This window comes from Neoarius graeffei, chromosome 17, assembly GCF_027579695.1.
Source record: "Neoarius graeffei isolate fNeoGra1 chromosome 17, fNeoGra1.pri, whole genome shotgun sequence".
NCBI lineage: Eukaryota > Metazoa > Chordata > Actinopteri > Siluriformes > Ariidae > Neoarius > Neoarius graeffei.
The window spans coordinates 46,208,843-46,226,791 of NC_083585.1; the positions used below are offsets into that span (position 1 = coordinate 46,208,843).

The 17,949-nt window shown below is 37.0% G+C and overlaps 1 protein-coding gene across 2 annotated transcripts in view; it reads left to right on the forward strand.

Moving 5' to 3' along the window:
* The window catches only part of LOC132864301 (ephrin type-A receptor 4-like), a 125,471-nt gene that overhangs the window by 2,357 nt on the left and 105,165 nt on the right, over positions 1-17,949 (forward strand). For both annotated transcript variants that reach the window (XM_060897670.1, XM_060897671.1), the window contains exon 3: positions 4,973-5,636. In XM_060897670.1, the coding sequence (XP_060753653.1) occupies positions 4,973-5,636 (664 nt within the window). The remainder of the gene's footprint in view (positions 1-4,972; positions 5,637-17,949) is intronic.

The window sequence follows — 17,949 nt, forward strand, 5'->3', positions numbered from 1 at the left end:
AAGTATGCTCCCTCAGTCTTGCTGCTTTCATGCCCACTATTCATACATACCTTCTTCCTGAGCCTTCAGATTCGATGGTGACAGAAACGGTTGGTGTCTATGCCAAATATTCTCTTGAGAAATAGCCTTTCTCCAAAGAAGGGAAATTAGACCCAAGGTTAAAATAAACCACATTAAGTTAAACTCTATTGCCATTAATACCACTGCTAGCCATGGACATGTGATCCAGTTCTTATGGAAATGCTTCTTTGGCTGTCCGCTGTGATCACCTGTGTGAGTGACAGCTCTTTGGCAGCGATGGTGGGAGGGCATTCAGCTCTAAATATGGCCAATTAGCTTCTTTCTCCTCCTAGACAGCTATCTGTGGACAGGGGCACTTATCAGTAACTCGCTCCATTGGCCTTCAGTGCACACAGGACAGGAGAGAGCTCCACACATTGAATTACTCCCTCACACTAGAGACCAGATTGGTTTCATGGCTATTGTCTCTTCATTGCTCAATTTGCAATGTGATTTTAGTCAATAATTGGTGGAGATTATTTATCGTAGTACAGTTTCAGCCTGGACACATGACTGCTGATAGTTTTCAGGAGCTTTATGAGTAGAAAACTGGAGTGTAAAACAGTGACCTTCACAGTGCTCAGAAATACCAAATAATCTACCACGAATAAGCCAGTTAAATAGTCAAACAAGCCACGTACCAAACTTTCAATTAATTAACCAGCCAACAAACAAAAATCAACCAACGAAGAAACAAAATAACCAAGCAAACAACAAACCAACAAAATAATCAAGCAACCAACAAGTAAAATAACCAGTCAGCCACCCATCCATCAAACAAAAGAGCCATTTTACCAATCAAACAACAAAAAAAGTCAACCAACTAAGGAATAAAATAACGAATCAGCCTAACAACCAATATAATAATCTGTTGACCAACCAAAAAATAAAATAACCAATCAGCCAACCAACCAACAAAATGATCAACCAACCAACCAACCAACCAACCAACCAACCAACCAACCAACCAACCAACCAACCAATGAAATCATCAGTTGATCAACAAATATAATAACCAGATGGTCACTCATCCAACAAACAAAATAATCATTTGTCTATCCCTTACAAACAAAATTAACTAGGCAAGCAACTGAGGAACAAAATAGCTAATCAACCAACCAACCAATAAATCAAACAACCAGCTGACAAAATAACTATTCAATCAACCAACCAACAAAATGATCAAGCAACCAACCACAAGATCATCATTTGACCAACAAACAAATAAAATAACCAGATAGCCACTCAACCAATAAATAAAAGAACCATTTGACTAACCCTTACAAACAAATTCACTCATCAGCCAACCGAGGAACATCTGTCAAAATATATATATATATATATATATATATATATATATATATATATATATATATATATATATATATATATATTGACTTAACCAACCAACAAACAAAATAACCATTTGGCCCTCCAACCAAGTGAAAAAAAAATCAGTCAAGCAACAAACAAAGTAATAAACAACAGACCAATAAAAAATTGTGTGTACACAATAAGCTTTAAATGATTTTATGAACAGTAAACTACATAGGTACATCTCTTGTAGAGAATTTCAGGGCTGCACAATTAAAAATATAATTAGGCTTGTGATTGTTTTCAGATATCATGATTGTAAATATAATTTGTTGGTAACAGTGATTATGGTAATACATATGGGCTCACCGTGGAAAAGCCTGATTGATTCGACTGCATGAACACCTGCGACCTGCCAGAATGCTCACAGCATGCTCAGTTCACTTCCAGAGCTGAATAAAACAATCCAGGCTTCATGATGAACCAGTAAGAGATCAATTCACGTACAGAGTTACTCTTTTTGATGTTATGTTGTGTTGAGGAGGCTGGGTGTGGTTCTTGAAATGTTGCTTTTCAAACATTTGAATCTAACCTCCTGTCCATCATCTTATTAATTTAGTATATAACACACACACACACACACACACACACACACACACACACACACACACACACACACTCATCGGCCTCTTTAATAGGAACTTGTTCTTGATTGTAAGGTTCCTGTTCTTGGCTTCAGGAGTGGAACCCAATGTGTTCTTCTGCTGTTGCATGCTGAGATGTTTTTCTGCTCACCACAGTTGTAAAAAGTAGCTATGAGTTGCTATATCCTTCCTGGCCGCTCGAACCAATCTGGCCATTTTCTTCTGACCTCTCTTATCAACAATGTGTTTGTTTCCACCCACAGAACTGTCACTCACTCAGTGTTTTTTGTTTTTCGCACCATTCTGTGTAAACTCTAGAGACTGCTGTGTGTGAAAACACCAGAAGATCAGCAGTTTCTGAAATACTCAAACCAGTCCATCTGGCTCAAACCAACACCCATGCCACAGTGAAAGAAAGTCACACTTTGAGATCACAATTTTTCTCATTCTGATGTTTGAAGTGAACATTAATAACTGAAGCTCTTGATTTGTATCTGCATGATTGTATGCATTGTGCTGCTGTCAAGGGATCGGCTGATTAGAGAACTGCATAAAACAGCAGGTGGATGGGGGTTCCTAATACAGTGGCTGATGTGTGTGTATATATATATATATATATATATATATAATTCAAGTCGTACATGTGCTGATAGCCGATAAGATTGAGTGGAATAACTGTTTTATTCTGTCCACATTCTCTGGATTTATAAATAGAGCATTTATACTGTTATTTTTTGCAAATTCGATACACAAAAACTTTATACAAAATGTCTGACAAAATTTTTGCTTAGAATGTAAACAAAACAGCGAAATGACAGGAGTAATTTGTGAAAAATGCTATAATAATAATTCTTGAAAAATAAATAAAAGATATATTCTGACCATCAAATACTTTAATTCCATATTTTGTTGCTTTTTTTTTGTATTTTTTGGGGTTTTGTTTTCGAGTAGAGTTTTTATTTTGTCCTCGGTTGGTTCAGCAACACGCTTCGCCATTTTGTTTTTCTCTACTCACGGTATATGAGCTGATAGCCTAGTAGTAGAGTAGCTAATCAGAGCGTGCGATTGCTCATATCTAGTGAATGTGAATTTTTCATATATATATATATATATATATATATATATATATATATATATATATAAAGAGAGAGAGAGCGAGAGAGATGATATTACACAGTTGCACAAAGATATGAAGTTTATCTTCGAGTGGTGAATGGCTATATCACGAGTGAGTGAATCGAATGAGTAATATATATTTTTCAGCATGAGAAGATAAACTTCATACGTTCGCGCTACCGTGTAATGTTCTTTATATTATATGGACACATCCACGCACAAAAAAATGCAAATTTTAATTTTGAACTGGTTCGCCATTTAGACAACACATGTCAAGTCAGCGGGAAAACACTGGGAGTGACATCATCGGAGTGAAATACCAGAAAACATGTCACTCAAATCCACAATATATTTCATATTAAAAATGCAAGTTTTTCAACACGAGAAGATAAACTTCATATCTTCAAGCCAACATGTGATTTTCTTTTTATTATATAGACACAGTCACAAACAAAAAGTACCCAAATTTATCAAAACAATTTATCGATTTCCTCACGAGTGATATGTATAGATTTATGTCACGGTTTTTGTTCTCCATGTCCCAGATGTAGCTCGTATGATGAAGAGTACGAGTAGCGTATTTTCCAGTAAAACACTTGTATCTATGTAATATATATATATATATATATATATATATATATATATATATATATATATATATATATATATATATATATATTATCTGCAGGATTGTTTTTAGTAATTGAACTAAATGAGCCAATTAAAAAAAACCCATAGGCTTATTTCACCTACAACTGATTCACACAGTTTATTAAGAGCCTTAAAAAACATTGTAGAGAAAGTGCTCTCTCATAATTCGAGATAAACACCGCAGTGTGTTGGCATGACAGAGAGTTGTAATTTACATACTAGAAGAAAAGCAGGTGCTGCAGTTCGTTTGGGTTTAAACTGTGCTTTTAACAATTTCTGTTGCTATTTTGTAATTATATTTTATTTAACATTAAGCAAAATAATTTAATGAAAAATCAAGCAATTGTTAAAAATAGGATAACGACATAATGGACTAACTTTCAATAACCTACTTCCTTTTATGCAGTTATAATGTGATTATGTGTCTCACACGACTGCTTTTTCCAGGATATTTACAATCTATAATAGATCTAAATCCTGAAAATACATTTATGAGACTTTTTTATTTATTCAAAACTATCCCAAATGCCCAAAATCTAGTGCTCAGTGATTTCGTATAATACATACAATATACAAAATAACTACTACACTACATACAAGATGTACATACATTGTTTATTTATTTATTTTTTAATTTTGTAAAAAAAAAAAAAAAACTTGTTGTTTCTAATCCTATTTAGACCAGAGGAGGTGGGGAGGGGGGCAAGGGGTGTGATGGCAGTTGCGTCATGGCTTGCATTTACAAATCCTTGCTTCGGTTGAGATTATTTATGCTTATAATTAAGTAATAGTTACATAATTATTATGATTAAATAAATAATTCAGGTAGACAGGTATAACAAGTTGAGAAGTTTGACTAAAACAACAAAAAAGTGAGTTGTGGCTTCAAACTGTCACAACAAAGAAATAATCACCTGTAATCCCATAAAATAAAACATAAAGGACACATACCATGCGCAATAAATCATGAGTAAATGCTCTGAAATATATGTTGAAAGTCAAGTAACAGGCTTGACTACGAATCTCCTATTCATTTGCATTTACATATTTTTAAAAGACATTTTTGTGTTTTTAACAGTTTCTCTTTATTGCAATTCTCTCATTTTGCTGTTTAATATATTTAATTTATGAATCATTTGGCCATGGTAATGTCACTTTCTCTGAACCATTCTCTGTGTGATCCACAGTGGGAGGAGGTGAGCATCATGGATGAGAAGAACATCCCAATCCGGACATACCAGGTTTGTAACGTGTTGGAGTCGAGTCAGAACAACTGGTTACGCACGCACTGGATCGAGCGTGGTCCGGCGCAGCGTGTCTACATCGAGATCAAGTTCACGTTACGTGACTGTAACAGCCTACCCGGAGTCACGGGTGCTTGCAAGGAGACATTCAACCTCTACTACCTAGAGTCGGACTCAGGTGGCGAGCACGGTGTACCTGAGCGCCGCTTTGCAAAGATCGACACAGTGGCGGCGGACGAGAGCTTCACACAGGTGGATGTGGGGGACCGTGTCATGAAGCTCAACACAGAGGTGCGCACTGTGGGCGCGCTCAGCCGCAGGGGCTTCTACCTGGCCTTCCAGGACGTGGGCGCATGCGTGGCACTTGTCTCTGTGCGAGTGTTCTATAAGAGATGTCCGTTGGTCGTCAGGAACCTGGCGAGTTTCCCCGATACGGTAGCAGGTGCAGACGCTTCTGCACTGGTGGAAGTGCGTGGTGCTTGTGTGGAGCACTCAGAGGAGCGCCAAGAGCCCAAAATGTACTGCGGTGCCGACGGGGAATGGCTGGTGCCCATCGGGACATGTCTGTGTCAGCCTGGTTATGAGGAGCGCAGCGGACAGTGTCAAGGTAAGACAATGTATTGATATTAAATCTCTCTTCTCTTTCTAGATATTCGACACGGTCCTGTCTCTAGATGTTCATCTTTCTTAGTCTTTCTAGATATTCAGCACGGTCCTGTCTCTAGATGTTCATCCTTCTTAGTCTTTCTAGATATTCGACACGGTCCTGTCTCTAGATATTCATCCTTCTTAGTCTTTCTAGATATTCAACACGGTCCTGTCTCTACATATTCATCCTTTTTAGTCTTTCTAGATATTCAGCACGGCCCTGTCTCTAGATGTTCATCCTTCTTAGTCTTTCTAGATAGTTCAACATGGTCCTGTCTCTAGATGTTCATCCTTCTTAATGTTTCTAGATAATTCAACATGGTCCTGCCTCTAGATATTCATCCTTCTTAGTCTTTCTAGATATTCGACACGGTCCTGTCTCTAGATGTTCATCCTTCTTAGTCTTTCTAGATATTCAGCACGGTCCTGTCTCTAGATGTTCATCCTTCTTAGTCTTTCTAGATATTCAACACGGTCCTGTCTCTAGAGATTCATCCTTCTTAGTCTTTCTAGATAATTCAACATGGTCCTGTCTCTAGAGATTCATCCTTCTTAGTCTTTCTAGATAATTCAACATGGTCCTGTCTCTAGATGTTCATCCTTCTTAGTCTTTCTAGATAATTCAACACGGTCCTGTCTCTAGATGTTCATCCTTCTTAGTCTTTCTAGATAATTCAACACGGTCCTGTCTCTAGATGTTCATCCTTCTTAGTCTTTCTAGATATTCGACATGGTCCTGTCTCTAGCGGTTCATCCTTCTTAGTCTTTCTAGATATTCGACACGGTCCTGCCTCTAGATGTTCATACTTCTTAGTCTTTCTAGATATTCGACACGGTCCTGCCTCTAGATGTTCATCCTTCTTAGTCTTTCTAGATAATTCAACACGGTCCTGTCTCTAGATGTTCATCCTTCTTAGTCTTTCTAGATATTCGACACGGTCCTGCCTCTAGATGTTCATCCTTCTTAGTCTTTCTAGATATTCGACACGGTCCTGCCTCTAGATGTTCATCCTTCTTAGTCTTTCTAGATAATTCAACACGGTCCTGTCTCTAGATGTTCATCCTTCTTAGCCTTTCTAGATAATTCAACATGGTCCTGTCTCTAGAGATTCATCCTTCTTAGTCTTTCTAGATAATTCAACACGGTCCTGTCTCTAGATGTTCATCCTTCTTAGTCTTTCTAGAAAATTCAACATGGTCCTGTCTCTAGATGTTCATCCTTCTTAGTCTTTCTAGATAATTCAACATGGTCCTGTCTCTAGATATTCATCCTTCTTAGTCTTTCTAGATAATTCAACATGGTCCTGTCTCTAGAGATTCATCCTTCTTAGTCTTGCTAGATATTCAACACGGTCCTGTCTCTAGAGGTTCATCCTTCTTAGTCTTTCTAGATATTCGACACGGTCCTGTCTCTAGCGGTTCATCCTTCTTAGTCTTTCTAGATATTCGACACGGTCCTGCCTCTAGATGTTCATCCTTCTTAGTCTTTCTAGATATTCGACATGGTCCTGTCTCTAGATGTTCATCCTTCTTAGTCTTTCTAGATAATTCAACATGGTCCTGTCTCTAGATGTTCATCCTTCTTAGTCTTTCTAGATAATTCAACATGGTCCTGTCTCTAGAGATTCATCCTTCTTAGTCTTTCTAGATATTCGACACGGTCCTGCCTCTAGATGTTCATCCTTCTTAGTCTTTCTAGATATTCAACATGATCCTGTCTCTAGAGGTTCATCCTTCTTAGTCTTTCTAGATATTCGACACGGTCCTGTCTCTAGCGGTTCATCCTTCTTAGTCTTTCTAGATATTTGACACGGTCCTGCCTCTAGATGTTCATCCTTCTTAGTCTTTCTAGATATTCGACACGATCCTGTCTCTAGAGATTCATCCTTCTTAGTCTTTCTAGATATTCGACACGGTCCTGTCTCTAGATATTCATCCTTCTTAGTCTTTCTAGATATTCAACACGGTCCTGTCTCTACATATTCATCCTTTTTAGTCTTTCTAGATATTCAGCACGGCCCTGTCTCTAGATGTTCATCCTTCTTAGTCTTTCTAGATAGTTCAACATGGTCCTGTCTCTAGATGTTCATCCTTCTTAGTCTTTCTAGATATTCAGCACGGCCCTGTCTCTAGATGTTCATCCTTCTTAGTCTTTCTAGATATTGAACACAGTCCTGTCTCTAGATATTCATCCTTCTTAGTCTTTCTAGATATTCATCCATCTTCTATCCCAAGATTTCCAGCCTTTTTCTGTCTCTACATATTCAACCCATTCTTTTCTCTTGGTACTCATCTTGTCTCTAGATATTCATCCTCTAGATATTCCAGATATTCCTTTCCTGTGTCCCTCCCTTTTTTTCTCGATGTTTATCCTGTCCATTGATATTGATCTCACCTCTTTCGAGATATTCATTTTTATATTTTCTCTATTTGTGTTAATCCACCAGATTTTCATACCAGATGCTCAGATTATGGATTTTGAGTTCTACCTGCTGCATTAAACTACCGAGCCTCTGTATGCAGGAAATACAAACCAAAGTGAAATTGGACCGAGGGAAGTTACTGTAAATCTGACATGAAATCATGTGCACGTAACCCAAAATGGTCCATTTTCCAGGCACTAACTACAGATGATACAGAACTTTGTGAATCCATCAGGAGACAATCTCAACTGTAGATTATTGGCAAATTTCCCAGATTTGTTGAGCAACAGACTACAACATGCTGCTCGGAAGGTCAATAAAACACGTGGTGAACTATTAGCACCGCCGAGCGAATGTTGCTCGAAAACTGTGCTCGCATGATCGACCCATTTTCACTAGAAATCAAAATGTCATTCACCGATTTTTATAGCAGAAGGAAGAGCTATACTTGTCTCAGTCGTGGATGATGTTAAAAGTGGTAAATGTATCCCGTTAGGAACACTACTGAGGTGAGTATTCGTTGATAGTTACTGGATCAGCCAGCAAAAATGGTGCAAAATATTGTGCGCTTTTCAACACCGTTTGTATACATTCTGTAAACAGAGCATCTGGTACAAAAATCCCGTGGCGCGACACATTTATCCCTTTTATTTTATCTCTTTGGATATTGTCCTCTCAGCTTTCCTTGGGATCTTTAGTCTCAAAACATTCATCGATATGTATAATTATTCTAGACATCGAAACACTAATTCCTGGCCTGTTTCCAGAATATCTGTCTCTAGTGTGTCTAGAGATTCAGCCACCTTTTTTTCTCAAAATAGTAAAATACTGTATTAAACCATTTTCTGTCTCTAGATAATGAGTTCTATTTTTTCTCTTGCCATTCATCTTTCTTCTGTCTCTAGTTATGGTCCCCCCCCTTTTCTTTAGACATGTTTATCCCTTTTCTGTCTCTGCTGTAGCTATTCAGTCCTCTCCTGTCTCTGATATTGATCTTCTTTTTCCCTTCAGAAGCATATTCATGCTTTGTGTGTCTCAGTGGACTCTCATTTGTCCGCTAAGTTTTAACTGTCCATCGTTTCCATCCACTTATTCTTGCAAACATCCACCTCTTGATCTATCTATCTAGCCATCCATCCTTTTTTATTGCCTTAACTCACCCATCTGTCCAGCTCATATCACTGAGGCAGCACAGTTTGCTGATGAATCTCTTGTCGTGGTTATTGCTGTATCGGCCTGCACTAAATGCATCATTAAAAGCTGCAGTTATTTTATTTAATTTAGCTGTCAGGTTCAGTTTGTATTGATCTGGCGTATTTGTGGTCGCTTATTAACTGAGCACTTTGAGTGTGCTGTGAGCATGCTGCGTGCTGCAGTACATCACACCGTCACACACTCTGAGCCGTATGCAGCAGTGGAGATGTGTGTGTTAGCGTGTGGTGAAGCGGGACTAAGAACGGGTAAAGCTTGTTTAGAACTTGTTCGTGTTTTCATCCCCTTTGTGGTGTTTACTCATCTGTGGCATCATCTGCAGACAGCTCATTGAGAGAACGCTCAGCGAGTTGTGATGACATGAACAGAGATGCACTGAAACATGGAAAGAGAGAGATTGTAGAACACAGTGAGACATGATACAAGAGACATGTAACGATGAGCTTGAGTGATCGTTATTTATTTTTTACGACGGCTGTAAAAGTTTCACTCAGAGTCTGACAAATCCTCAGGGACAACCATGTTTTAGAAAGCAGGGCATTCACAAAAATCTCATATAATATAATATAATATAATATAATATAATATAATATAATATAAACAATTATTCCACGAAATCGAGTCGTACATGAGCTGATAGCTGACGAGGCACGTAGCACTGAGTTGGCTATAAGCCATGTACAATGAGATTGAGTTGAATAACTGTTTTATTCTATCCACATTCACTGGATTTTCAGAAACAGAGCATTTTTATTTTTATTTTTTCAAATTCGATACGTAAAAACTTTATACAAAACGTCTGACAAAGTCATTTTTGCTTAAAATGTAAACAAACCGGCGAAATGACAGGAGCAATTTGTGAAAAATGCTACAATAATAATTCTTCAAAATAAAAAAAAAGATACGTTCCTACTATCAAATACTTTTATTCCATATTTTGTTGCACTTTTTTTTTTGTATTTTTGGGATTTTGCTTTCGAGTAGAGTTTTTATTTCGTCCTCGGTTGGTTCAGCAACACACGCCACCATTTTGTTTTTCTCTACTCACGGTATATGAGCTGATATCCTTGAAGTAGAGTAGCCAATCAGAACATGTGATTGCTCATATCCAGTGAATGTGGATATAATATAATATAATATAATATAATATAATATAATATAATATAATATAATATAATATAATATAATATAATATAATATAATGAAACAAATTAAATCTGACTCATTCTATAATACTAAATATACTAATGATGGGGTGGTGTGATGCCGAACATTATTTTTCTCCAACAGCGTGTCTCACAGTTTTTTTTTTTTTAATTCCTCGAATACCCCAGCACTGACAATGATTTATTTATTAATGAATAACATCATACTTTTATCCATTTCTAGTTACACTGAGTGCTGTGGACCATCAGTGAAACAAGTTAGCTCCTGTTATCACTTTAGTTTTTAAGACAAAAAAATGCAGCTTGTCTTTTTACCAGGAAATCATAAGCGACTCCATGATAAAAACTTAAACAGGAAGTGCCCTGGGTTTTCAAAATATTTTTCGACCAGATTAGATCAGTTTTGGCTATAAATTCCTTCCTAGACATCAACTTCACCATTATATTTGTCTTAGAAAAGAAGAAACGTTCTTTGTCTTTGAAGAAACGTTCGAAAAAGATCAAAATGTCATCAAGATCATGAAAAACATTAAATAATGTGTTGAAACTTACGATGAAGGAGTTGATACTATATCACAAGCTTTATTTATTTATTTTTTGTCTCCAAAAGACATGGCTTTCACTATTAGCCCTCAAAAACTACATAATTAGACTCATCGTGAAACACACACACACACTTTCTCCAGGCTCCAATGTTTCCATAGCTGTTATTAAGGTTACGGTAGCCACCCTTGACTTTTGATCTTAGGGGTCAAAGGCTAAAGGTTACATTCCCTCTCAGCTCTCAAGTGCAGTTGTCCTGACCTGTTTGATGTTCTGTTGGTGTGTTTGTGCATGTTGGTGTGTGTGTGTGTGTGTGTGTGTGTGTGTGTGTGTGTGTGTGTGTGTGTGTGTGTGTGTGTGTGTGTTTGAAGAGTGTAATGTCCATCAGAATGACCAATATGGTGATTTCAGCAAACTCAGGAGAGTTGTAATTTAGCAAATGGGGTTTGTGGTTTAAACCTGCAGTGCCAAACTTAAACTTGGATGCAGACCATGCAACTCCACTAATCCTTCACTGGCTGAGGTGATTGGTGTGGGGGTGGGAGCGGGGCTGGGGGTTGGGTGTCTCTCGGCTCTGAGCCAGATCAGAGGCTCAGGTTTGGGGTGGTGTTGGTGTTTGTTGGGAGATGGAGAAGGTTAGGGAGTGTGAAAGGTTCAGAACATAAGGTTGAAGGTCACCAGCTCCTCCATCCATCTCCGGCTTCTTAGCTGACAGCGCAAGAGAAGAAATTTATGAAGACATCCAAACTTTGACAGCTGGGGTTTGACATGACACCATGGATACACTCTCATGGGAAAGATAAAGATTTTTTTTTTTGGGGGGGGGGGGGGGGGGGTGTAGACAGAATATTTCAGTTTTAGGTTCATAGTCTTGGACTTTTGAATGTTTTACAATTCTTTACAAGTTTGTTACTTTCTTCCTTAATCTTGAAGGTCCTGCAGTTAATTTGATGCATGATCCTGTGAAGTTATTTTCCGATCTGAAACGGTAATTATTAATCACAGATCCACTATCTGACATGTCAGTCTGAAGCTGTGATGATGACTAGTTTCATGAGTGCAGCACTCGTAACTCTGGCTCTTATTGGCACTTGTAATTGTTCTATTTTTCTCTGATTGCAAACTGTAATTTACTATGTGATTTCTTGCCACATTTATGAATTACTGGTTATGCTACTAGGTTGGAACGATGACACAGCGGGTAGCTTTGTCGCCTCACAGCTCCAGGGGCCCCAGTTCAATTCAGAGCCTGGGTTACTGTCAGTGTAGAGTTCTACATGTGTCTGAATGGGTTTCCTTTGGGTTCTCCTTTTTCCTTCCACACCATAAAAGCATTTATTTAAAGATGAATGAATGAATGAATGAATGAATGAATGAATGAATGAACAGTTATGCTAAGAAAGCACATGATCACAACATGGTCTCATTAATGTAACATTAATTCACTTCATGATTGAGGAGAGTAGGGGTTGTGAGCATATAAAGTGTGATGTAAAGAACAAACATGAATAACAAGTAAAGTGTAACATAGTGATGAACAAAGTTCACATGAGAAGCTCACATACTAAACTTGTGTCAAAGTTTATAAACTTCATAAACTTACACTTTCAGTGCAAATGTATATGGGTCTGTCTCAGAAACTGGGTACTGTGGGGGTAGCCCACTAAATATACTCATAGTCAATAAACTATACGGTTTTGAATGAATGAATTAATGAATTAATTAATTTTATTTCGAACATGTATAAAAAAATGTATGTAACTATTTGTACATACAAAAGAAAGAAAACGAGAAAGTGCCCCAAAAAAAAAACATAAAGAGCTAAGACATTACAATACACCGTACATTGTTCGAAAAAGGAGTGGGAAGAAGTACAATACTTTTTTTAATTTTCCACCCCTTTTTAACTACCCCGAAATCCAAACTACATTAATACACCTATAAAAATATATACCATATATACACTTCATGAATATCCATATAAATATATAATTACAAAAATAAATATATACTACACACCATATATATATACACTTCATAAATATCTATATAAATATTTAATTACAAAAATAAATATATACTACATTCCATATATACACTTCACAAATATCTATATAAATATATAATTACAAAAATATATATATATACTATATACCATATATACACTTCATAAATATCTATATAAATATATAATTACAAAAATAAATATCTACTACATACCTATCCCTGTAAATATGAAGATATAAACTATCCCCATAAATAAATATATACCATATATATGTTCTGAATTTGACCAGATCCATAAATTTCAACATGTGTGATTTTATGAATAGTGAGTTTGTGTGATCTCTGTATCCTGTTTTGTTTATTGCCCTTATTGCTCTTTTCTGTATTGTACATATCGGCTGCAGAGTGGTTTTGTAGGTGTTTCCCCAGACTTCGACACAGTAAGTCAGATATGGCAAAAATAATGAGTAATATAGAGTATGCAAAGATTTGCAATCAAGAATATGTTTTGTTTTCCACAGAATTGCCGAGCATTTTGCCAGTTTTGCTCGTATGTATCCTACATGAGGTTTCCAGCAGACTTTAGGATCCAAAATCACACCAAGAAATTTAATTTCCTGTACCATTTCTATCTTAGTATTGTCTATTATCAATTTTATATTACAATCTATTTTGTGTCTCCCAAACAACATGATCTTTGTTTTGCTTAGATTTAATGATAATTTATTTTTGTCAAACCATAGTTTTAGTTTATTTATTTCAGTTGTGATTGTCTCTGAAGTCCGCTGCAAATTCTCACCGGAACAAAAAATATTGGTGTCATCTGCAAACAAAACAAATTTCAGTACTTGCGAAATTCTACATATGTCATGTTTTGAATGGTGATGTTGGTTTTAATTTGAAATAAAATGATGAAAGAAATAATACAGGTAAAACTAAATCTCTGATGTGAATACTCTATTCAGAATTTGGCAAAAATTCTGCAAATTTGTGGAAAAATGGCGGCTTGATCTGGGACATGATAAATGGTCGACTACATCGCATTCCCTTAAAAAGGTTGTAGTCCACTGAAAAGTCTACAGTTATCACTAATTGTATTTTAAGTTGTAACTTTATACACCTAAGGATTGGTGCGCTCACAGAATAATCATAACCGTAATAAAACATCATGCAAAATATTTGATCACCGTCGTAACTCCATTTTCCGCATAGCCAAAACCAATACGATCGTGTGTTTTGATCTAAACGGAAAGTCTCAGGGTCAAGGTCACTACCTCACCAAAAGTATTAACTTAAAATCACTACGCCAGATAAAAATTTAGTTATAAATCTGCAATTTTGTTTTTTAAAACGAAAGCTGAAAGTTAGGTATAGAATATGTTTCTTACAGAATATGTTACAGTGGTAGCTGGTCTTGTATGAATTTGAGCTATAAAATGAGTTGTGGTCTATTTTTTACCGTAGCGTGTTATTTGTGTGTGGGGAAGGACACACATTAACAATTTGCATGTGTAGAATGGAATTTTCCACTCCAACAGTTAGAAGTTGATTGTGCTTCCATTTGCGGTCTTTGTTACGCGGGTGATCTGTTCGGACGTTATCGCTGAAAAGGTGAGTTTTGACAGGTTTATTTTGTTTTAGTCTTGCAGTATAAGGCAATAGAATGTTTCTTTTTCATCTTACTTTCATATTTCATAGTGTTTGCGTATTTTTGGCCAATATTTTGCAACCATGGTCAATTTAGATCGAACTTTTGATAGAATCTACGGCCAGTCATTTTGCCCCGCCCCCGCCTCACGCTCCGTCCGGTGCAGTAGTGATGTCCTGTTGCTCGCGCGCCGCAGCAGAGACCCGCGCGACCTTCAGCCGGTACAGTCGCTGTTCTTTCACCACCGCCGTTATTCTCATCTTTCCGGTGTGTTCTTGATTTTTCCATTGTGTCCTATTTCGCCATATCAAATACCCAAAATGTATCATATTATTCATATTTAAGTGAATAATCAATTCAGTCATCATGATTTGCCATTTTTAACCCAAGCAATCAAAAAGAGGAAATTTATTCAATATTTTCACTCATCTGTGAAGGAGGGGCTTTAATTCTTCATGATGTAGTTATTTTAAATGTAAATCAATTTTACAAAAGCATTTGAATTGTAATCAAAAAAGTTTCCACAGTGGAGGCCAGATAAAGCGAGATACTGTCTTTATTCTTATTAAACATGACAAAAGAAACATTGAGTGTTTGGTAAATGCAAAAAAAAAAAGTAAAATTAGAAAATTTATTTTTTGACCATAACGTCCCAAATGAGAGACCAGTTTCTGAGACGGACCCATATATGTATGAGTAGCTATTGGTGTATATATACGCTGTCAGAAATAGGGGTACAGTAGGAGTCCATTTCTGCCCCCGCAAAGGTACAATCTACACTAATGTACCCTCCAGGGCTTATTATCGGAAATCAAGGTAACTATGTGTAGCTTTTTACGGCCAAAAAGCATTTATGTTCCCAAGCAGTATATACAGGTACAAATAAGTACCTCAGAGGGTACTGCCCCAGTGACAAGCCATTGTACCTCTCTCTCTCTCTCTCTCTCTCTCTCCAATCCCTGTCACTTGTGATCACGGGCGCCACTTGTCTCGGTTTTGTGTCTCTTCATACCAGGTTGTACTGTTGATGGCAAATAGCTTCAGATCATCTTTCGCGCAATCTTTCCATCTTTTTTTTTTTTGGCCGTCCACGCTCCCTGGTGCCATTCTTTAGTTCTCCAAACAAAAGCTGTTTTGGGATGCGGTCCCCTTCCATCCTTGATTCTTGGCCTAACCACCTTAGACGATTTGTTCACAGCATTGTCTCCACAGTTGTTGAGTTGGCTCTTGACAGTACCTCTTGGTTGGTTGGTGATATGTTGCCACCAGTTGATGTTCATGATGCGACGCAGGGACTGTTGGTGAAACACTTCTAGTCTGTGGGTGCGATTAGCTAGAGTGGCCCAGGTTTCGCTGCCATATAAGAGAGTACAGTAATGCACTTTATTTTCTGAGAGTGTATAAGTTTGGACACACTTTCTAATTCAATGGTTTTTCTTTATTTTTATTCATTAAAAGTCACTTCATGTCTTAAAGTAATGATGGATGTCGTTTATCTTGACTTATTTGAGCGGTTCTTGACATAATATGGATGACTACAGTTTTGGAATAGGGCTATTTGCTGTATTTTAATTATCTACAATTTACTGTTTGATCTCAAACGCATTAAGAAGGCAAGAAATTGCACTCATTAACTTTTGACGAGGTACCTGTAAACTGAAAAGCATTCCAGGTGACAACCTCATGAAGCTGGTTAAAATAATGCCAATAGTGTGCAAAGCATCATCAAGGTAAACGCTGGCTACTCTGAAGAATCTCAAATATGAAACATATTTGTTTTTTAATACTTTTTTTACCGCATAATTCAATATCTGTTCCATGTGTTAGTTCAGAGATTTGATGTCTTCAATATTGTTATACAATTTAGAAAATAGTCAAGGTACAGAAAAACCTATAAATGAGTAGGGGTGTACAAACTTTTGACACACTACTTCACGATATGGTACTTTTCACTTGTTTTGCTCCTTTTTTGTTTTCCTTGTTATCTTTCAGGTAACCTGGTTGTGTGTCTAGGAAGGAGGAGGGGGTGCCATGTGAAAATATGAATGTGTGTGTGTGTGTGTGTGTGTGTGTGGTTAGTAACAGCTTGCAACTGAAGTCTGTGTCTGTGTAATTGCGAACTTGGGCTCCACCCACAAGCTCACATCCAGGCTTAAGGGACTTTTTATTTTTGACAGGAGGGTTTTCCTGGATGCATTTTTACCATCAGTCAAAAGATTTTTGTTCAGCATGAAAGCTTGGGCCTGGTGTTTCTTGCCTAACTGATTTAGAAACACACACACACACACACACACACACACACGTGAAACATTTGGTCCTCAGTAGTATATAAAAACATACACACACACACACACACACACACACACACACATATACGTGAAACATTTGGTCCTCAGTAGTATATAAACACACACACACACACACACGAAACATTTGGTCCTCAGTAGTATATAAACACACACACACACACACACACACACACACATATACGTGAAACATTTGGTCCTCAGTATAAAAACACACACACATATACGTGAAACATTTGGTCCTCAGTAGTATGTAAACACACACACACACACACACACACACATATATACGTGAAACATTTGGTCCTCAGTAGTATGTAAACACACACACACACACACACACACACATATATACGTGAAACATTTGGTCCTTAGTAGTATATAAAAACACACACACATATACGTGAAACATTTGGTCCTCAGTAGTATATAAACACACACACACACACACACACACACACATATATACGTGAAACATTTGGTCCTTAGTAGTATATAAAAACATACACACACATATACGTGAAACATTTGGTCCTCAGTAGTATATAAACACACACACACACACACACACACATATATACGTGAAACATTTGGTCCTTAGTAGTATATAAAAACATACACACACATATACGTGAAACATTTGGTCCTCAGTAGTATATAAAAACATACACACACACACATACACACATATGCGTGAAACATTTGGTCCTCAGTAGTATATAAAAACATACACACACACACACACACACATATGCGTGAAACATTTGGTCCTCAGTAGTATATAAAAACATACACACACACACACACACACACATATATATATATATATATATATATATATATATATATATATATATATATATATATACATGAAACATTTGGTCCTCAGTAGTATATAAAAACACACACACACACACACATACACACATATGCGTGAAACATTTGGTCCTCAGTAGTATATAAAAAC